This window comes from Falco biarmicus, chromosome 8, assembly GCF_023638135.1.
Source record: "Falco biarmicus isolate bFalBia1 chromosome 8, bFalBia1.pri, whole genome shotgun sequence".
Lineage (NCBI taxonomy): Eukaryota > Metazoa > Chordata > Aves > Falconiformes > Falconidae > Falco > Falco biarmicus.
In genome coordinates this window covers 54,635,762-54,657,992 of record NC_079295.1, presented here as the reverse complement: position 1 = coordinate 54,657,992, position 22,231 = coordinate 54,635,762, and the positions used below count along the sequence as shown (strand labels likewise).

At 47.8% G+C, this 22,231-nt stretch overlaps 1 protein-coding gene across 2 annotated transcripts in view; it reads left to right on the top strand.

Annotated features, from left to right (window-relative positions):
* NEURL1B (neuralized E3 ubiquitin protein ligase 1B) overlaps positions 1–22,231 on the top strand; it is a 146,015-nt gene that overhangs the window by 119,300 nt on the left and 4,484 nt on the right. For both annotated transcript variants that reach the window (XM_056350073.1, XM_056350074.1), the window contains exons 2-4: positions 16,746–17,306; positions 20,104–20,811; positions 21,764–21,889. In XM_056350073.1, the coding sequence (XP_056206048.1) occupies positions 16,746–17,306; positions 20,104–20,811; positions 21,764–21,889 (1,395 nt within the window). The remainder of the gene's footprint in view (positions 1–16,745; positions 17,307–20,103; positions 20,812–21,763; positions 21,890–22,231) is intronic.

Below are 22,231 nucleotides of genomic sequence, written 5' to 3'. Positions count from 1 at the left end.
GACGGGCTGGGGATGAGCCTGTGGGGACATGGGGACACAGCACAGGGTCTGCATGAGAGCCTTGTCAGCCGAGAGGGCTGAAAAATAAAAGTGGAACATTGAGATCGTGTGTGCAGGGAGGCAAAGCCTGATGCCAGCGGAGCTTCCCTGCACTTGCATGGAGGAAGGCTTGCAGATATCTCAGTATGCCAGGCGTTTTGGTTGATTTCTCCTGGAAAGGAGTTGTCCTTTGAAGAGTATGAGGCAGATCTTCACACTGGCATCTGATTTTGTGAGTCTTAAATAGTAATTACTGGGTGATTTGCCAGCAGCAGAACAGCACTGCTTGCGCTGCTGATGTGATCAAAGGGAGAAGGTGAGAAGGACAGATGCTTTGCAAGTCAGGATTTCAAGGAAATCCATCTCGGTTAAAGTTTATAAAAACTGCTCTTAGCCAACAGACCTATAGCGTGTCTTTATAAATACAACAGCCTTGAGCAGCAGTCCCTGCTGAGTGGTGCCTGGGGATTGCTGTTTTTAGGGGATATTAGAAGGGCTAGGAAAAGACAGCAAAATACAACCACACACACCCAAAGACCAAATGCTGTTAAGTATCCAGAATTGATCTTCTGAGTCTGGCTGTTGTTTCCAAAAATGCCTGCGTGGCTCGGGGCAGGTTTAGTCTGACTGTGGTTTGTTTTGCCCATCGGCAGCATCAGTGGTGCTGCGCTGTGGATGCTGGCCTTGTAGGGATTGGCTTGGCAGCAACCACTCCTGCAGGAAAGCTTCTCTCTTGCTTCACCTTGTAGGTCTGGAGATCTGGCAACAAGTGCTTTTATGTAAGACCATTTTTATACATAGAACTGTGCAGGAAGAGATATTTTTTTTTTCTGAAATAAGAGTGCCTTCTTCCAAATTAGCTTAGTCTACAGCTTACGTTATCCGTTTTGAAAAGGCGTGTGAGCATGCCAAATACCAGTGTCTGCACATAGATACTGGCAATAATGAAGCTGCTGTCCATTTGCACCCTGCCTTGTTCCAAAATAACTTTCATGTCTAGACAAAGGATGCAGCTCACCTTCAATGCTTGGCTGTCCCTTCTGTTTGTTTTGCTATTACATAGTAATTAAGATATTAATTTATTTTAAAACGTTCCAAGAAATGGCTCTGCAACGCCATTGTTTATGTAAGAGAGAAAGAAATTCATAATTTATTGAATTTGTGTGTGTTCTGCTGGGATTATTCATTGGAGAAACGTACTAAGTGATTTTTTGTATCCTAGTAACCAACCGTGGTTGCTTTCCATGAATAATCTTTAGTTTAACTTGACCAGCCAAATCTAGATGGGAAAACTCAAGTAAATTGAATTTATCAAGGCAAATAATTACAAGGCACAGACAGCTTTTTGCAGGTGAGAGAGAACAAATTTTTTTCTTCCTTATTTAACTACATAATAATCAGTTGACACATGCTATCTGGAGAGTCTGATTTTACCCAGCAGAACAATAGTGGAAGTTTGAGTCGTTACGAGCTAAATTTCAAAACTTGATTTGTTTAATATTCATAATTAATTAATTGGTTAAACCAGTCCTTTCCTCCCTCAAACAAGCAATGTGATGGCTTCCAGCACTTCCTAATAGCAGTGCAGATTATTTCCCTTCTATGGGTGCCAGGGTGGGAAGCCCGGGGCGGGGGTCCCCATGGCTCCCAGTTCCCAGCTCTGCTGCCAGCCCATCTGCCTCACAAGGATGCTCTGAGGCTTATTTACTAGAAGGCTTTGTGAAGCCCTTTCCCCCCAAAATGCTGGCCCCACGTGGAACAGCCGGAGTTTATCATGTAATGGAAGTGCTGGCATTTTTCTCCTTTAAAATTTATTTTGATTAAAAATTAGCCCCTTTGCGAAATTGAGTTTTGAGGGATCATGTTTCTTTTGCAATGCCTCTTGCTATCTGAAATATGAAAAGCTAGTTTTAGAAGCAAAACAAAAATTTGCTTCCGAGCTCCCTGAACATGTTTACTATTTCTCCCACCCTCCTCAAGCATTCGGCTGACCATCTCTAAGCAGAGGGCAGAGGTACATTCCTCCCAGAGAGGTCAAAACCACTTCTCATTTTAAAACAAACTATTTTCAAACCATCTTTTTGTATGCATTCCTATTTAGTAAATGTTTATAGACCCGTAAAAAAAAAAAAAAAAAAAAAAAAAAAAGCACTCCTGTAGGTACGGAAGTCTATGGGCACGCCAGTAGAATCAATCACCAAACCACGTCAAGCAGCCCTTAGCTAATCGCTCAGTTTTTCCTTTGAGATGAGATTGATGGTGCAACCTCATGAGACAGTCCCAGAAAGAGGGAGAAGCTTCCCTTGTGTGCCTCTGGATTTTGACCATATTTTTCCTCTCCCTGATGTGCTCCCTGCCCCTTGTATCTTGAACACAGCCCTGCACTGAGCAGTCCCTGCTTCCATCTTCAGTGGCCTAAAGGTGATGGGCAGAAATGTTAGGCAGGTCAGTGCTGAGGACCCTTCTGTGCTTTAATTCCTGTATTTTCCCTTTCTGTGCCTGTATTCCTGTACTGAGCCAGGGCATCACTTTGGAGTAGTTGCTCTTGTGCATCTCCAGCCATCATTCATCACCGCAGGCTCATCTCCTTGGGTCTCTGCCCTACAGACTCAACACTTTTGCAAAGCTCTGCCTGAATTTTTTCGTAATCTTTTTACCCGGGGCTAACAGCGGTGTGGGAGCACAGGTTGTGACTTGTCTCTCTCTGTGGCAATGAAGGGGCAGCTGAAGGGAGCGATGCTGCCTTAGAGCTCACCGCTGTTGCCTTGGAGGGTTGTGGCGTTTGGGACCTGAAATGCTCTTTCTCCAGGGAAGTCACAGTTTCCCCAAAGAGGTGTTCAGGCAAGGCATGGTTGGTGGCAGAGGAGGTGTTTGGGGTGTAGACACAGCACTGCCTGGGATCCACGCTGGGGAGCAGCCCGGGGACTTGGGGGGGGACGGGGGACAGAACAATTGAGACAGACATGCCAGCCGAGCTCCATCCTTCTGGCGGCCCTGCATAACCCTGCCAGGGCTTTGCCCGATGTGGATATGTAGGTCCAACAAAGGGAAGGAAGAATTCTCCACATCCCAAATGCCGTGGGCCTGTCCTGCTGTCACAGGATGCAGAGCTGCCGAAAAAAATTCAAATTCAGCAGTTACTGCTGTGAGAAATGAGGCATCAATGCAAGGCAGATGGGACAGATAGGAGCAAAGGGCAGGAGCTTTAGGCACAGGCGGTACTTGAGGAACATTGTTCCCTTGCTGGGGGAGGCTCCCGGTTCCGCCTTTCTGCCTTGGAATGGTTCACAGCATGGCTGGGTGTGCTCTGGGGAGAGTCTGCTGGTATTGCCCCACCAGCAGGTCTTCCTTATTAGGTGGACATTGGTTTTTGTTGTTGTTGTTGTTGTTCTTGTTGTTGTTATTATTATTATCATCATCATCATCATCATCATCTTCTAATATGCTGTTTTGCAGCATCTTGTGTTCTCCAAGCAAAGGAAGTCATGCAATCAGAGTGCTTCTATATGCTATTAATACGTGACCATATGGCACCACTCATGTGCAGATGAAGGCTCCTGATGGTTTAGCAACAGCATGAAATGTTTCTGTTATTGATCCTACTTGACCAGGGTGGCCTAGAAAAACCTAAAGGGGCACAGAAGGACATGCTGCTGTCTCACTGAGCTCTGCATGTGTAGGAAGTTGAGCTGGAAAGCATCCCTGAATTTGCCGTGGTCAGGCAGGCACCTGTGCCACCCTGAGCTGTCAATGGGCAGGTTTGCTGGTCCCATGTCCCAGGCTCTGTCCCCAAAAAAACCCGCTGTGGTGCTAATGAAGGGGCTTACTCACTGGGAAACAGATTTTTAGCGTATCTCATCATGCACAAAAGCATGGGAAATGGAAGGGGCAAAGGGGGCTAGGTTGGGGCAGGTATTTGGGATATGTTATACATGCCAGGATGATGCTGAGGACAGGCTGCACCACTTCCCGGCCCCTTTAGCTCGTAGTGGTCTGCCTGTCCATCAGAAAAAGCTGAGACACGTACCAAAGTGCATGCACACCTTGCTGTGGCACACGCAGCATGTAGGTACTGGAAGTCCCCCATGGACCTGAGCTGATGGAGCTGTGCCAGGGTGGACGTTGGCCACTGCAGTTCAGATGATTTTCAGCGTTATTTTTAGACATCTTGAGTGCAGTTCGCTTTAGCTGAAGCCAATTCCTCGATGTGCTGGCAGACGAGGGGTTGCGTGGATGGAGTGTGCCTGCTCGGGGGGGAATGTGCCTTTCTGTGGGATGCAGGGAGGTTTCAGGGAAGCCGAGCCTCTCCCCTTCTGCCAGCAGCAGATCGCTGCATGGGATGAGCTCCTTAAGAGACAGCTTTCCTGCAGCTCTTCAAGTGACCGCTCAGATTTGGTACTTCAATAAGGTGCTCCGTGAGCAGTGGCACCCGTAACGCCCAGTGCCTGGTGGGTTTGTGACCAGGGGGATGTCTGTTTTGATGACTTCAGACTTTCCATACATTTGGCATCCCTTCTTCAGCACGTTGGCAGCTCTTGAGTCCCTGGGAGATGATGCAGGTAGCACACATGGCATGGGAGACACTCGGTGCCTTCTATTGTGAAGAAGCGGAGGGACAGTGTGTATTGTGCAGCTGCCTGTGTTTTATTGTGGTCACAAACACCAGAGGCTCTAAGCTGTCAACATGTAATTGTATATTTTTTGTCTGGTGATAAATTTTTTTTCTACCAAAATAAAAAAATAGAAAGGAAAGAACCAAAAGAACCACCCAAAGAGAAAGAAATTCTTTCTCTCCACAGTTTTTCATATGTGATTTATAGGTGTGTTTTTCCAAGTAATTCCAAACAAGGCCAGTGAGTGACTCTGAATTAAAGTTTGATTTAGTTAATTGAAACAAGAGCCATCTGGGTAGAAATGGGAGGTTTTAGACAGACCTTTATGTTGTTTCGTATGGGATTTTTAAAATTTTCAATTCCATAGCTACTAAGGAGTGTGCTGTTTGGCAGTACAGTGGGGTTTTATAGGTGATCTATGAAGAATAAAAAAAATAATAACACAGCTATAAAAATGACAACAGCTTGCAGCTCTGTAGTAAACTCTTTTGAAGGTGTTGACCAAGTGTGCTCTGCTGAACCATGGTCCAAGCTCCACATTAAAAAGGTGGGAAAACATGATGAGAACCAGTAGTTGACATCCAGGCAGGCATCCACGGGCGATGACTGTGAGGTCGCAGTGCTGTTTGTTTGCTGTGTAAGCCACACATTCACCCTATCTCTTGGGAGTGATTCCTTCCTCTGGGGGAGGGAGCAAAAAAAGGCTTTGGCCTTTTTCTGGCCAAAAAAAGCAGGCATTTATCTTCAAGAATGCAAGGAATTGTCTGTTATCTCCAGATTTCTTCGGTTCACCTGCCTTTATCATGTCTTGGCTGCAGTAACAAGAAGGGAGAGTAAAGGGAGAAAAATGTTGATGTTGACTTAGGTGTGCTGGAATCAAATCCCACTGGTGTTAAGAAGATTGACATGGAGGCTTAAAAATAAATGTCTCTTGCTCAAATCCTTTTTGTGTTGAAATAATTGAAGATATTTGAGATGAAGAAAGAGGCTGAGGTCATTGTGTGTCCAGTAATGCTATGCCTATATTTTCTTTTGTTTGGACAGTTTAATGTCTTGAAGTGGCTCTTGTTTCCTCTTATTAATTCCTGTAAATAAAATGAAAAGGCTCTCACAGCTCAGCCATGCAGTACCAAGTATTGCACAACCACCAGCCTCTTGGACTGGCTTCATAGCTTAGCAGAAAACTATGCATTTAACCAAGGAAAAAAGGATGCATCTTTTTTAATGGAATGTTTTCCTATGTTTCTAGACCAGCAAAGAACTCTCTTCTTATTTTTTTTTCTCTTTTAAACATTTTTGGCTTTAATTCTGAAGATGTACTGTATTTAGAAAAAGCTCTAGCTTATTTGACTGAACATTAACTAAACCAGCCAACAAAATATGCGATATTATTGTATAGGTTGGACTGGACATGAGTTGAATGAAGTTGCCAACCCCTCAGATCACTTGGAAAGAGAGTTTGGCCAGTCTTAAACGTATTTAAAATCTCCCTGCTGGTAGAGTGTTGGCGTGGGGCACCAGCCCACCCAGCACAGGCTGGGCTCAGCCCCTGTGCAGTGACCAGTGACCCGTGGAGTTCCCACCACCACAAATCCAGTTGTGCTTTGCAATGCCTCCAGGGAAACTAGCCCGGCAGAGTGGGATTGCTGTGCTTTCCCCCCTGATTTAATTATAACCAGTTATTCCCTTCCCTTTGCCCTGTTTTGGATTCTTTACATATTGTTTCGGAAAAGCTTAGTGGAATCGAAGCCTTTGTATATATAAAATATAGGATGATTGAAGACCTGGCCACTTCTTTATTTAGCTTCCTCAGCCATGCGTTCCTCCCAAAGCATTTTCCCCTCTTGCTGCCAGATCACTGTTTAAACTGTGTGTAAATATAAAAGGAACTATGGACAACATTTAAAAATGCTGCACCATGTTGGGAGCAGGGCTTGCTGGAAAAAACACCTTTCTAGAGGCCTTTTTCCCCCTTTTCCTGTGGCTTTGCGGCTCCCTTTGGGCGGATCAAAAGCCCTGTGTGGGTGCCACTGTTAAGTCTAATGGCTCCCTGGTTATCCATCCCTGTTTGGACTGAAATAGCTCCACTGTTTTTTCTTTTAAACTGAACACTTTCCTGTCCTTTGAGTACAGAGAAGTAATTAGGAGGGGAAAACAAAAAAGGACCCTTAGAACCACCACGAGGAGAGGAGATAAAGACGAAAGAGGCTTCTGTAACAAATCTAAAGCAAAGAAAAATTGCAGGTTTATTCCTTTTATCAGAAGGCTTTCTTGGGAAAAGTTGAAGGCAGTAATGAAGGGGCAGGCTCTCCTTTCTGCACCTGTAGCATCACTGTGAGTGCTGATCTCGCCCTTCATCTGCAGCCTTTCATCCCCTGTAGTCCTGGCACTGGACAATTCCTGTGCTTATGGGAAGGTTTTCTTGTGCTTTTACTGGGTGTGGAAAACACGCTCGGCTTGTAACGCTTCTCGGCTTGAGCATCACGTACCCCACCTGAGTCACCCATGGTGCAGCTCAGCTGTAGCACGGTGCGGTGTGGTACACACGCAGACCCGGGAGGGTTCGGACAGCACATTTTATGTACTGGCCTTTCTCCAAACATGCTTTTTGGAGGTGGGAAGGGTGTAAGGATGAATTGCACACAGGCCAAATTCAGAGGGACGGGGATAATGTAAACACTGGCTTTTAGGGTGTTTTCAGTGAAGCTACATTACCACTATTATTTTTCAAATCTTTTTTTCTCCCTGTTTCATAAGCTGCCCTCCTGGTGCAGTGCCGTCATGCTGCCTGTCTGTAGGGGATGGGTGGGTTTCCTGCATCAGGGAGACAACAAAATTCTTTCCCTCTTTTTGTTCCTGTCTGTGCTGAAAGCGACACATTGACAGGCTGTGGGGAGGATGTGCCAAGCTCCAGCCCTCTTTCCATGAGCCCTGTATTGAAACCATGGGATGGAATAAAATTGCCGCTCGGAGGATATTAAAAGGGAATGCATTTCATTTTCCGATTTCATTAAAAGCCATTAACATTGGAATGACATGGTCACTATTTATAAACTCCCAGTGCAGATGACTTGGTACAGCTGGTCAGAAGAAAAGAGGTACAATGGGAACAGGGAGCCTATTTGCATGGACGGTTGTTACGTGCTCCTCTGGCATTGCGGGGAGATGGGAGGGCATGGGCCCTTTTGGTGTCAGTGATTATGCCGGTCGCATGTTCTTGTAACTCTTCAACAAATCACGGTCATGATTGGAACATGAAAACACCAGTTCAGAACAATCATTTTAAAATATAAAGCATCGCTCTGAAAAACACGTGTGAGCTGTCTGTACCGCCTGTAAGGGAAAAGTGGTCTTGGGAGTGAAGTCGGAATTACTGAATGGAGAGGAACTGGGGGTAAGGAGACAAACCCAGATTTGTTTTTTAATCTGTGAAAAATACTCCAGCTAGGTTCTTTTCTATGAGGTGTGGTTAATCAGAACCATACGATGGGTCGGTCTCCTGCAGCCACAGCAAGGGGGTCCCTCCCCACCTCAAAGCGAGAGCCACGTGGTGGCCTCAGGTCTGGAGGGACCAGCAGCACTCCCTGATACAGCAGGGTTTTTGGGTCTCTCAGGTCACCCTCAAGCTGTTTGCAGTCTCTGCTGCAGCAGTGAACACTGCTGGCCTGGAGCAAGGAGGAGGGGGAAGGGATCTCTGAGACGGACCCCAGTGGTACAATATCCTGTAAAGTGAAGAACGTATCTGTGTCTGTCTTGATGCCATTAAAATCCGTATTTGAGCCATGCCGAAAGACAATGAAGACAAATTCCTTCTCCTCTAGTGACTGCAGGAGCAGTCATTAGAGAAAAAGGTGCCCCGACCCATGTAGTGTGGGACTGGCCTTGAGTCAGGCTGTGGAAAAGGGGAATGCACAAGGAAAACGGAGCCTGGCAATGGCAAAGGCATTGCTGAAACTGGGGACCTTGGATGCTGGCCTTCTAAGCTGGGTTTAACTTGCAGTGAGCACAGTGTGCTTTGTTTAACAAAACTGGTATCAGGAGACCGTAGTGGGCTTCAGACCTGCCCAGAGTAACAGCCATTGGAAATAGTTTAACACTGTAAATCCCTGGAAATTGTATGAATTCAGTATTTCTGTGTGAATTCAGTAAATCAAATCAGGACCCAACCGCCATAGAGAACATGAGGGTTTTCATCCACATCTCTGCCCCTCTCCTCCCATCTTTGGCTGTCCAGTTGAGACCAGTCTTTCCAGCCTGAAGTGTTGCATCCTTTAGTGGTCTCTGCTTTATGGTGCACTTTATTGTCTGTTTCTAGAAAACAATGAAAATAATAAATCACAAAAGTACATCTTTTACTCACTGAACGACAAGCTGAGCATGTAGATTTGGAAAATATTTAGTCTCCCAACCTAGAAGTCCTCAGAAACCATTTGTGGAGTTGCTTAAATAGACGTCAACTGCTTACTTCTCATTGCTTTTGATCACCTCCCAGAAATGTGCTATGGTCTCTCAGTTGAGGACTAGAAGATAAAGTGAGCTGAGCAGCCCTCTGCTCTCCCCAAGTTAAACTTAACTTTCTAAACAAGGTAATAATCTTGCAAAAACATCATATGTCAAGTAAGAGGCACAGGTTTGCTCTCCTGGTTTGTGAAGTCATACGTGTTGCATATGTGGTGTATTAGTGAGAACATCGTCCAAAAATTCCCTATAGGAGGTATAGTAAGAGTGGCTGATTGATTATTTCTGACAAGATGTTTTTATCTTTAGCCAGTAGTCAGAAGTTTCATCTAGATTTGTATCCCATATTTTATGACTTTCAATTCCCTGACATCTTTCAGAGCTCTTTGGCTTGTGAGCGTGGCCTTCTGACTGACACGAGCCGGTGGACTCAAGCGCTGAGGCCATATAACGGATTACAACAAGCTGTGCCATTTCCAAGGCTCCTCATCTATCACGCAGCTGCTTTCATCATGCACACCGAAAGACTTAAGCAGGGATTATGGCATGAACCCTGCCTTTTCTCTATCCCTCTCCCTGTTGCTCTTGCTCTGTCTCTCATTAACCAAGTCTAAGAATGTGTTACTAGAGTTGCAGACTCATTGACCCAGATTTGCTAATAATATGGGGGAAAGGAGATTTTTTTCCATGCTTAATCGCTGGCTTCTGTGTATTCTTAGTGCTATTTATATGCAGGAGAACTAAAAGCCTGTAATAAAGATGGGGCCAACATTGCAGCAAAATTAATCTATGCACGCGGTGAGAGGCACAACAGGAGAGAGACGGGGGAACAGGGAGGCAGGGGTGAGCGGAGGTGGACTTAGCTATACGTGCAGACCCAGCAGTAGATTTTTTTGATAGCGGACCCTGCTCCTGCAGCCTGATCGACAAGACCATACTGATTTAGCTCAGGGCTCCCCACTTTGCTCTGAAAATGCCACACTGTCAAAGTCATGCACTGGCTGGCTTTGTGTCAAGGTCGATTTCCTTCACCACCAAAATGCAAAGTCAAGCAGAAGGTCTGGAAGTGGGTTGGGAGAGTATTCCTGCCTGATGTGGGAGAGCGCTGGCTCTCCCCCCTCTTTGGGGCTCATGATCACTGCGCGGTTGTGGCAGATTAGCTATCAATCAGCACTTTTCATCCTCAGAGCAGACCTTCTGTCATGGTTTATTTTCTGCTTCAAGCCAGCTGGTGGATCTTGGAGACAGACATTGGTGTTTCATCTGCGCTTGCTGCCTTTTGGCTCCGATGCTGGTGTCATGATGTGCCATCCAGCTAACCAGGAATGCTGGGGCCCGGCACTGGCTTTCCTGTCAAGGCAACCGTTCTTTTAAATGATGGGGTTGAACTTGGCATTTGTATGAGCAAGGAAAGGGCTTAATTTGAAAGGAGCAGCGGTGCAGAAGCTCGTTTCCTGAGGACGTGGTGGGAGATGGGATGGAGCAGCCTGGAAAATACTGCAAGGTCCTGCTGGAATTGCCCGTGTTTGCTGGTTGGAGAAAAAGGACCAGAACAAAAGGTTTTTGCCTAATGCAGTGGGCAGACACCTCTCTGCTTTCATGGAGGAACACCTGCAAGACCAGAATAAATGTGTCATTAGCCTCTGCCTAGAAAAAAATAATGGATTTTAGCTTTTTGTTTTTTAAAAATCCCCTATAAAATTTTTGGTTTCAAGCATTAGCCACAGAAGCAAGAGGGTTTTCTCACTTGAAAATCCTCGTAGAGGCAGGCACAACTTGATTTTGTGAGGTAAAGTCAATCCCTCTTCTCTGCTAGGGATTTTTGTGGACTGTTTTGCAGTGAAAAATGGTGTATGTCCATTAGATATTTGCATTGAGAGTTACCTCAGTGCCACAACACACTTTCTTTTAATGCAAAAACTTCTGTCTTTCCTCCTCTCCTCCTTCCCAAATCAGTCTTCTAAAAAATGTCACATTTCCTGCAATTCACTGCAAGCTCTTCAGTCTCCCCTTAATGCTTCAATTTCTGTCTCACTCGATTGGAAGTGAACCATGTGGGGGTTTTTAACTCCCTGGAAATTTGTCTCAGGTTAGAGGACCAGGCAGGGAGACCTTTACATCAAAACAGGGCTCTGGACTGGTCATGCAAACCACAGGAATTTAAATGGGGGATATTTATTAACTGTCAAGTTGAGTTTTCCAGTGTTCAAGCCAGCAGGATGTTCAGAAATGAGGCCAATTTTTTTGTAGCAGCCTTATAGTGCATTTGGTAGCCTAACTTTACAAATTCACACTGGTGAGTGTGGAATAGGCGACACCAGTGCTTCCTGCAGAGCTCCCCAACACATTTGCTGTCTTTAAAAACAGAAAAAAAATGTCTAGGCAGTTCACTAAATTTATATGTGAACAGATTTTTATCTCTTGTTCTCAGAAGATAAGATTGTGTTGGAGCAGAATCCTGTTTTGTGTTACGGTTGATGTTTGTTATCTGCAGTAACAGCCTAGCCGGCTTCTTCCAGCCTCCAGCAAGGCTCCAGCCCGTGCGCCAGCATCGTCTCCAGCAGTAAAGATGCAGTGGGACGAGTGTGTCGAGGACCGTGCTTTTACTAGACCGCACCGTGATTGACGTTTGCTTTGCAAGGGTTGTTTCTACAGGCTTGTGAACATGCAGTAAACTTGACCTCCTTGTCCCCACCCATTGGGATTTTCCTATTTCAAAGCAAAAGCCACCTGCCCCCTCTCTCCAGATGCCTTGTTTAATGTTCAACAGGGTTGTTGCAGCAGCAGCAACCCAGCTATCTACTGTAGTAGGAAAAAGTTCTAATGTTACAGATAAAGCAGCGGCCATAAAGATAAGATGCAGGCGTGTTAGGTGGGTTCCCTTTTGCCTGTGCAGGGAGCATTAATGGATAGATTTTGGGCTGCACACTGCTGCCTTTCAGCCTTTTCTCTGAACGACATGGGGAGACCACACTCCAGCTGCATGCCGATGAGCTGTATCTCCTGTGAGCTGTTCACCTGCTGGGTAGTGAACCCAGGAATTTCTGTTCCCTTGATGTCCTTGCTTTATGCATTATGCATCCCTGTTTGGCACCTGGCTGCCTCATAATTTGCTTGCCTTGTGATCCTGCACATCTTTTGTCATGGATTTACTTGCAGTGGGTCTTCAAGAAAGGGCTGGGAGACCCAGACAATGTCTTTGGAGGCAGAGTGTGGATGTATCAGCAGCACATGGGGAAGGCAGTGCTCTCCTCTGGCTGTCAGGCTGCCCTTGCCATAGCTCTCTGCTGCAGCTCTGGGTTATTCCCGTCTCCCTCATTTTAGGGCTGTTGGTAGTATTATTCCTGCCCGGCTTGTCAGGGCAAGTGAAGGCAGGATCAGCCTGGCTTAAGGTGAACTCTCCAGCTAAGCAGCCTCCTCCATCCTGCGCCCCGGAGAGCAGCAGCGTTGGAGAAAGCTCTTCATCTGAATTTTGTCTGCTGCTGTCAGTGGGATTACAGTGCCACAGCAAACCCAATGCTGTGAACAAATGGGTGAAAAAAATGTTTATTTTTAGAACTGGAACCGTGATAAATATGTGGAATTTGTCCAGAGTCTGTCTGCTGTACCTTTCTGAAATGCAAAATACATGTTTGTTAAAATACCTCTCCAAAGGTCAGCATAACCTAAGAAATAAATGTGCTGGCCTTTTGGAAAGCAGGTGAGGTTTCAGATGTGCAATAGCTACTTGGAGTAGATTGCGTGGGCCCCCATAACCCAAATCTGTTTCAGTGCCACCCGTGTGACGCCGTAAGGATGTGGATGGAAATGCTGCCTTTCTGAAGGGGTTGCTTTTGCATGTTTCAGTGAGGAGCCCTGCACCATTCCTAATCCTTCAGTTCAGCTTTTTCTTCCAGTTTCCTGGCTTACTTCATATTTGCTGAAGCCCTGCGCGGGCGTTTGAGGGACTTACGCTGTGAGCATCATGTTTGCAGTTGGTGAGAGTAGGGCTCAAAAACAGAAAACTGAAATGAAAAGAAAAAAAATGCTGGATGGGACCTCAAGGCATCACCCAGGGGGACCCATTGGATTTGTGTCCCATTTAATGATCTAGCCAGCCTGCTGACATGCTTACAGGGCTCAGGGGCTGAAGTATTTGGGAACCTTACAGGTTTTAATCCTTTTAGCTTGCTGCGAGGTGGAGGAACACAATTACTGTCTCTTCGGCAGGGAAGCGAGGCATAAAGAGAAGAAATCACTTGCTCAAAGCGTTCTAAGAATCTCAGAGCTGAAAAAAAGAGTTGACGTAGCTCTTAGCTGCCTGTCACAGTATCAGGCACCCTTGGGCAGGGTGGCATTTCTGCCATGAGCTTGGCTGCCATCGTCCCACTGATGGTCTTTTGGGTAGGAAAGCACTGACGGGAGAGGGGAGGGTATGGAGAAACAGCAAAGGGACTGAAATGTGACCCAAACTACAGAAGGCGAGCCACAAAGTAGGGCAATTCAAAGGCACAAACATCCTGTTGAGCTTGCCTAGTCCCCGTCGGTACGTAACGAGTAAAGCACATGCCCGAGCTGAGCTTCAGGCATGTTTCGGTGGGAAAGCGCTGCCTCCCCTGCCTTGGGTTATGTCAGGCTTTATTCCTGGTGGCAGCCGGCAGGTGTTCATGCGAAGGGGGAGCAGCATTATAAATAAATTATCCATTCATTTCCTTCTGGGGACTTTCCTATTGTTTAGCCACAATACGTTTTCCTGTTTTTTTTTTTTTAAAAATAATAAAAAAAAAAAAACCCAAAACAAAAAAGTGCCAAACCCTGCCCCCAAGCTCCTCTTTGGCAGGGTGGACCCAGAGCTGCGTTTGAAGTGGGTGCTCTTGTCATCGCTTTTCCGTCAGTTGTGCTGCTGTCACTGTCACTCCCGCCTGGGTCCTGCCTGCTTTCCGAAAGCAGTGTGAGAAGTACCTGCCTGGCAGCCGTGCCGATGGCATCGCGTCCTGCCACGCTCCGTCTTTGCACATGGCTTTTCTCCGGCAGGTCGATGTGGGAGCAAGGCTGGTGCTGCGCAGGAGATTCTTGTGATAGCGGAGAGTACAGAAGCTCTCTTCCCTCCTTCCTCCTCCTGGCCAGCACAGGGATGTTGAGGCCGGGGCACTTGCTTTCACAAGAGAGTTTTTAACCATTTTAGAAAATAATGCAGCTCAATGGATTATAAAATGAAGGCTGCTCTGTGTGGGGAGTCTGTTGCCTGGCAAAGTGTGGTGTGATGTGAAGAGCAGCACAGAGCCCACTGGCTCCCACAGGAGCCCCTCAGAGGCTGTCCCAGCAGCGACCAGCAGTGGTTTGCTTAATCCACATCCCAGCTGAATGGCACAAAGGCTTTGTGAAAAAACGGGGAGCTGTTTGTGGGAAAGTGTGGCCGGGGGAGGATTCATCCCTCGCTGCTTGGGGTCGCTCGCCCAGCACTATGTACTGGCGGGGTTCTTGCCACCATGCCTCCCTCTGCTAAGGAAACCCCAAACCATATTCGCTCTGCAGCAGCATCGTTTGTTTGGAACGTTTACAGGCAAATACATGGAGCAGCACCCACATGAGCTGCGGGTGGGTCTGTTCTGAGAGCAGCCATCTTCTGCATTTTAGCTCTTTAGGAGGCAAGAAATGAGATTTCTCATGGAAACACCCAAGAGAAATACCCGTACCTCCTGTAAGCGTGGTCAGGGCTGACCCCACGGACCCCGGGAGCCCCCTCCTGCACTGGGAGAGCCCAGGGGGAAGCCTGGTGCACAGCACTGCTGCGAGCAGAGGTGCTGTGCTGGGCAGGGGGATCATCCCGAGGGGATTTAACACCTGGGTGGGTTGCTTCTCTCCTCCCTGTCTCCCCTAGGACTCTGCCTTCATGGCCCTGGCATGGAAATGGCAACCCCCCCACTGGTGTAAGAGCAAGGATATATTTATTTCCATTAGTGTACAACAGGATTAACCATTACCTTGTGCTATGCAGCAATTGTCACATGCAGTACGGATGAAGAGATACAAAAGACCTTTTATTTAGCTGCTGCGTTTGCCTGTCATCATTTAGCCTTGTCCTTTTTGTCTCGATGCAAACAGCAGCTTTTTGCCTTTGTAGCTCTTTGACTCCTGTTGCAGATGCCTGATTTCAAGGGCTAATCCTGTGTTCGGACCTTGCCTAGGACCCCTCTTCTCTTGCATGTTTAGACCCTGTTAGTCCAGCCACAGATGCAAGCCCCAGCCTCTTGCTGCCCTACCTGGTATGGTTTTGCTTGCAAAAGAAGGTGTCACAATTGCAGTCTCCTGCCAGCTTTCCCAGCCGAGCTCTCAGCATCCTCTGGTGTTTCTTTCCAAGAGAGGAAAACGTCAGAAAATCCTTCTCTTGTCACGAAGCAAAGCCAGGGGTTACACACAGGGAGGAAGCAGCTTGAAGGAGGGGCCAGGCAGGCAGCTTCTAAAGCTTCAAATGTGGCAGAATATTTCCAGAATGAGTGTGTGCCTGTGGTGCAGTTTTATATTTAACAAGGTGACTTTGAGAACCCAGGATGCCTTCCATTTTTGCTTCAAAAATCTGCAAAGCCAGGTGCAAAGAGGAGGAGAGGGAGTGGGTGGGAAATCAGGAGACTGAAGTGCCTGTAGCACCGCGGCGGTGGTGGTGGTCATGGGAGCCCTGGTGCTGGAGCAAGACCCTGTGTGTTCAGGGATATGCAAAAGAGATTGTCTCCACCTCAGGGAATTTATAGCCAAGGCTTAAGATTAAAAGTTGAGCTTTTTTCATTTCTGCTTCACGCTTCTGTGAACTTCACTTTAGGCCTCAAATCTGCTTTTCTTGAAATTGGTTTCGAAATTGCTATGGCTCCTTCCATCTGTAAAACGAGGATGGCAGGATTTCTGTGCCATCTGCGGTGCTGTGAAGCTGAAAACAATCATCATTTATAAAGTGCTTTGAGCTCAAATGGGAGGTTCTGTGTAAAAGCAAGGCGCTGCAGGATGAAACGTTCCTTAGTGTGCCAGTTGCATCTGATATCTAAACCAGGGGCTGGGTTGAAATTTTGGAAGAACAGTCTGGTGGTGCAGAGGTAGTGCTCCAGCTGCTAAATGTCTTGGCTTGTGTTGTTCGAAAGCCCCTATTCTTTGTTATAAAATTAAGGGACAGAGAAGCCAGTGGCTGCATGTCCCACAAAAATCAGTATCCTACATCCGTGTTCATCTTGAGCACCTCTGATCTTAACAGCCACGATTCACAGAGATGGTGTGATGCTGGCCACCAGCTGGTGGTGTAACAGCACACGCATCGCATATAGGGAACTCAGGGCCACGGTCACAAGTGTTAAGCCTTTCTGAGTGCAATAGGATGCATCTGATGGGAACAGAAGGATGTTCGTTTTCATTTGCAGGGCACGGAGGGGAAGCTGCCTAACCTTTGCCCCAAGACCCACATTTGCCTTTATATTTGCATAAAGCTGGGGGCCAAACTGGTGCAACAGAAAGCAGATTGTGGCCAAGTACAACATTTTAAGATTAAATAGTGCAGTTCCCAGCGACTAATGCAAAGCATGCGTGGCAAGCCAGTTGCACTTGCCCGGGCTGAGCTAACACATGGTTGGGGTCAAGCACTTCTAACGGAGCCACTGGTTTCTCCTTTTTCAGACACAAGCCACCAGACCCGCTCCGTCTCCAGCCGCCCCTACTACAGTTTGCCCAACAGCAGCCATGAGAGACGCTCGGTCCTCGCTATCACGGAGCCACCACGTTTCCATTCCCAAGCCAAAGGCAAGAACGTGCGTCTGGATGCCCACTCCCGCAAGGCCACACGGAGGAACAGTTTCTGCAACGGGGTGACCTTCACTAACCGGCCCATCCATCTCTACGAGAAAGTCAGGCTGAAGCTGGTGGCTGTGCACCACGGCTGGAGCGGAGCCCTGCGCTTCGGCTTCACCATTCACGACCCGTCGCAGATGAGCTCTGACGAGATACCAAAGTACGCCTGTCCGGACCTAGTGACCCGACCTGGATACTGGGCCAAAGCTTTGCCAGAGAGGTTTGCTGTGAGAGACAATATTTTGGCCTTTTGGGTTGACCGTCATGGGAGAGTCTTCTACAGTATTAATGATGAGGAGCCAATATTGTTTCACTGTGGTATTAAAGTTTCCGGTCCTCTCTGGGCACTCATAGATGTCTATGGAATTACCCATGAAGTGCAAATCCTAGGTAAGTGTGTGTTTTGGCCCGTGGCTTGCCCTTCTGGTTGCTGTTTCCACAGAGACATGACTTGTAGAAAAGATGCATCACCTATCTGGTTGATCATTTCTATGGGACACTTAAGAAAACTAATTTACTGTTGGTTTTGTAGCTCAGATTAACCATTTTTCTTTTGCCAGCAGTGGGGATCCAGAAAGCAATGTATTTCAGAGATGTCGGTGATGGGAAGTCCTAAGGCCATGCATTATAGCAGCTGTGGGAAGGGAAATCTTTACATGCAACTTGACCCAGCTTTTTCTGAGCTAGATGTGCTGCTATGGCATGGAAAAACATGGTGCTGCTTTACAGGGAGGAGACAAAGGTGAACAGTTCTGGCTTCCCCTGTTCTTTCCCAGCTACCAGTTACTGCCAGTACACTGGAAAACCACCCCCCATTCCCCAGGAATTTCCTGGTGCCCTTCCCCAGCCCCTCTCTCAGCTCTGGGCTTTGGTCCCCACCTAGGCTGGCAGTTTAACAGACTGCATTTGCAGGCATAACCCAGCTTATCCTTCCCTTACGCATGGGCATCACTGTATATCTGCCAAGCACCAGCTGCAGCGCAGGATGCAGCCCACCAGCTGAAGAGCGTCGCGAAATGGTGGTGTGAGCTCCTGTGTGCTGCAGGATCCTTGGCACTGCATGCCACATCTCCCCTCACCCTGAAGCCGATCACGGCGTGCAGGCGATGCCTGGCTGACTTACCAGCACCATCCCGGGGGAGGGCTGCAAGAGGGGATGAATTTGTTCCCGTTAGCGAACCGAGCCAATTGCCATGGAATGACTTTCCTCTTGTGACTTTTACGGCACTGGAATTTCAAATGAATTCAGTGTTAGATGGAGTGTTTTGAACTGGTCTGCACTACAGGGAATCCTTTTAAAATGCAAGAGTGTTGCCCTTTCCCTGGAGGCTCCTGTTTTAACAGCCAGACTAGGCTGCACCTGCTGGAGGGGGTGGTGTCTCCATCCTCACACAGAGCAGACACCAGCGATAAGCTGTGAAGTGGTTAATCCAGTGGGAAGGCAGCTTCATCACATATTCTTCTGAATGGTACCAATTATTTTACAGGCGAGAAGGCTATACATAAACAACACTTTGCCCTGCCTGCTCTGCCTCAAACATGTAATTAAACCTTACCAGTAGCTTATCCTGTAATTGCAGATGTGACACTGTCCAGCCTCTGGTGCTCATTGCAGAGGTGAAGGAGCATTTGCTCTACTGGCCAGTGCAGCTGCTTCACCAGAGCAGTCCTTCTTCCTCATTAGATTATAGCTAGAAAAAGAAAATGCAGCTTATTTCTGCCCACCTAACCCCGCAGTCCTGCCTGCAGCATCCAAGTGCGCAGAGTGAAAGACTCGGTCTGAAGGCACTTGTACTCTGATTTTTGATTTTTATCTAAGTGCCAAGCTCCACAAACTGCCCCAGGAATCAGCACAATGCTCAGCCACCTGGGGCACCAGAGGACCCAGCTTCCTTGTTACAGATGTGGTGGTGTCACAGCGGACATGTTTGTCTCCCTGTCTCTTCCTCTCAGAATTTTGCAAGTTGAGAATACTGTGAAATATAGCTCAAATATGGATGCACAAAATGCATCTTTCAGCATCATGAAGCTTGGATGTGTCTTACTCCTCTATGGGAGCATTTCTTGCCAGATACCCTGTGCTTGCTAGAAGCAGCTGGTCCAGCCATCAGCCTGCACTGGTGGCCTCTCCTGCATGGGCTTCTGAGCAAAGTAAGCCTCTGCTTTGCAGCTGCTGGATGGATTTGAGTGTTTTCCCTTCTTTGGTAAAAGCCTGGTGATTTTCTCATCCAAGGAGCAGGCAGTGTTGGTGCTGGGATGCTTCTCCCCTCTCCTTCTTTGGGAAGACCAGGAGTCTGCCTCATTCACACACACTCTTAACACCCATGTGCTTCAAGCCTGCTCAGCTGCTTCACGCTTACCTTCAGAGTGAAGTGACCAAAGTGCCCCAGGCAGCGCTGCAGGTAGAAGGAAGAACACTCCAAAACCTCCCCACAAGTTTAAATCTGCCCTGGGCCTGGCATGGCAAGAGGTGAAAATCTGGGAAATGAATTAAGAGTCAGCATCCTGACTTTCCCTTTGCAGTGAAAGGGGAAAATAACCTCTGCTGTAAAAATCTTCTTTGTAACACCTGCAGCAAGTAGCTTTTGTGACAGGCTTTCAATTAAAAATCTGCAGTGGTATGAACACACCTGAGATACGAGGCTTGAAGTCTTCTTGTAAAATGGTCTCTTGTGGACTCACCTGTGCCTAGACACCTCACAGCTTTAAGGCAATGACAAGAAGTGTGAAAAGAATATCTATTCATGCTTGTGCTCCTTTGCCCATTGCTGTGTTGTAGATTTGGCTTGCACAAGACCTTTGGACAAGATATTGAGATGTTTCCTTCTTTTACAGGGTAACCTCAGAGCTATTAGACCCCTCTACTGAGAAAGCTGTAGGACCGCACTGGTTTACAGCTTTTCCCAGTTCACCAGTGCAAGGAGTTCCCAGATTACGTGGGTATTTCATAACACTTGTTTTTCCTCAGCTAGTGCCAAGATGCAGCTATTTCTGCCTGGTCCACATGTGACAATCCACCGCTGGCTGTTCATTAGTGGTTGACCTCTGACTAATTTTCCCATTGTTTTTCCATTCAGAGGAACAGAATTCAGATAATCTGTAGGCTGAAATAATAACAATTGTAACCGTAAAAGTAGGCAATTGTGTCTTGACTCTAATGTCCCTTATCACTGGGTTTATCTCACAGATAGCATGTTTGCAGAGACCATGACCACTGCCCGTCTCAGCACCGCCCGCCTCAGCACTTGCCTTCCACAGAGCAACCATGATTCAGCCAACTTCAATAACAACGAACTGGAAAATAACCAAGTGGTGGCCAAAATTGCAAACCTAAACCTAAGTCGGGTACCAGGACTTGTGACAGACAACCACATCATCCCCTGTTGCCCAAACCGACGGCAGCATGCCCAGGGGGTCCCAGCCTTCCTGGACACCGACCTGCGGTTCCACCCCACCCGTGGACCTGACATCACCTTTTCTCAGGACCGGATGGTTGCATGCACCAACTGGCAGGAAAGCAATAGGACTTTGGTGTTTTCTGACCGGCCTTTGCACATTGGTGAAAGCCTCTTTGTGGAAGTAGGACATCTTGGGTTGCCATACTACGGGGCCCTTTCATTTGGCATCACTTCTTGTGATCCGAGTACTTTACGGACAAATGAGCTCCCGGCAGATCCAGACTTTCTCTTGGACCGCAAGGAGTACTGGGTGGTTTACCGAGCGTTCCCGGTCCTCAACAGCGGTGACATTCTCAGTTTCATGGTCTTGCCGAACGGAGAGGTGCACCACGGGGTGAATGGAGCCAGCCGAGGAATGCTAATGTGTGTGGACACCTCACAGTCTCTCTGGGTGTTTTTTACAATCCATGGTGTGATCAACCAGCTCAAAATACTGGGTAAGTGCAGCCAAGAGAAATGATAATGGGGAACACCTGGCTGGTGGAGTGTCCTGGGCCAGAATGGGAGCTATGGGTTTGCATTCACAGTGTTGCTTTAGCAGGTGGTCACTGATGTGAGGGAGCAGCTCCTGACCTCACCTTGTGTTTGCAAACAAGAGTTAGTGAGACATAGTAGCTGTTCACATGGAACCTATATAAGTTCCCCAGAAAAGGATGAGATAAAATAAGCAGCAGGCAGGGAGGCAGAGGTGGCTGGGGGAGGGGGACAGCTAGTTTTCAGAGGGTTTGCTTGAAAAAGGGATTCTTTATAAACCCACTGTTCCGGCCAACAGGTATTAACCTCCTGCCTTGGTAAGGGGGATGATTTTTGTGAGCACAGCTCTGGTTTAAGCACAGGTGTTGCTGATGGGCCAGTAGTTGCTCCCCAAGCATTGCCACAGCTCGGGTATCTGGTACCACTTCTGATCTATGGCTGGTGACCAGTTACAGTGCTTCTCCCTTCCTCTTGTTAAGGGTTCTGTCAGCAAAGCAAATGCTGATGACTTTCTGTGGCAGGTGTTTCTCATTTAAAGCAACACCCTTTCCCAGCTGCCCCTGGTCTTGCAGTGAGACAGTGGTAACTTGAGGCTGCTGCTACTGCTGGAGAGACTGGGACCACAGGGAAGTGACTTTCCATCCCAAATGATGGCTGTTAGATACCCTGGTGCTTGCCTCGCTGAAGCACCGAACAGATGTTTTACAATGGTGTAGTGAGGTCCAGGCTCTGAAGGTCACATCCGAAATCCTGCACGTGTATCGTGACCAAGGGACAGCGCTTTGCAGCTGGACTTTACCCTAAAGCACCCCACGCACGGCGGGTGGGAGCAACTCACCGGGCAGAGGCGCATTTAGCTGGGGTTTGGGTGCCCATCGGCCCCGCAGCGGGCTCAGCTCTCTCCTCTGTTTGCAGGCACTGTGCAGTCCAGCCCAGTGACCGTCTCTCCCTCAGGATCCCCCGGCGGCTCGCAGTACGACAGCGATTCAGACATGGCTTTCAGCGTCAACAGGTCGTCGTCTGCTTCGGAGTCATCGCTGGGTAAGGAGCGCCTGGCCCTGGGCACCCTTGTGCCCCCTGCACCGAGACAGCAGTCCAGGCTGACAGGTGGTGCTGGGGCTACACAAGGCAGCAGGGCAACCTTAGGGGGGGGATGTTGCATCTCCTGCTCGGCCAACAGATATAATTGGAAGAAAACATGAAGACTTTCATGGCCTGAAGAAAGGCTGCGTGTTGCTTCCCACTTTGTCAGTCTGTCTAATGCAAGTGGTCCCTGCAGCGTTGCCCTTGCTGCAGCAGCAGTGCTGCAATAGCAGGGGCCGCAGTATCGTGTCTGGGGGGTCTTACACCACCCAGACCACTGCTTTCTGCTCTGCCAGGGCT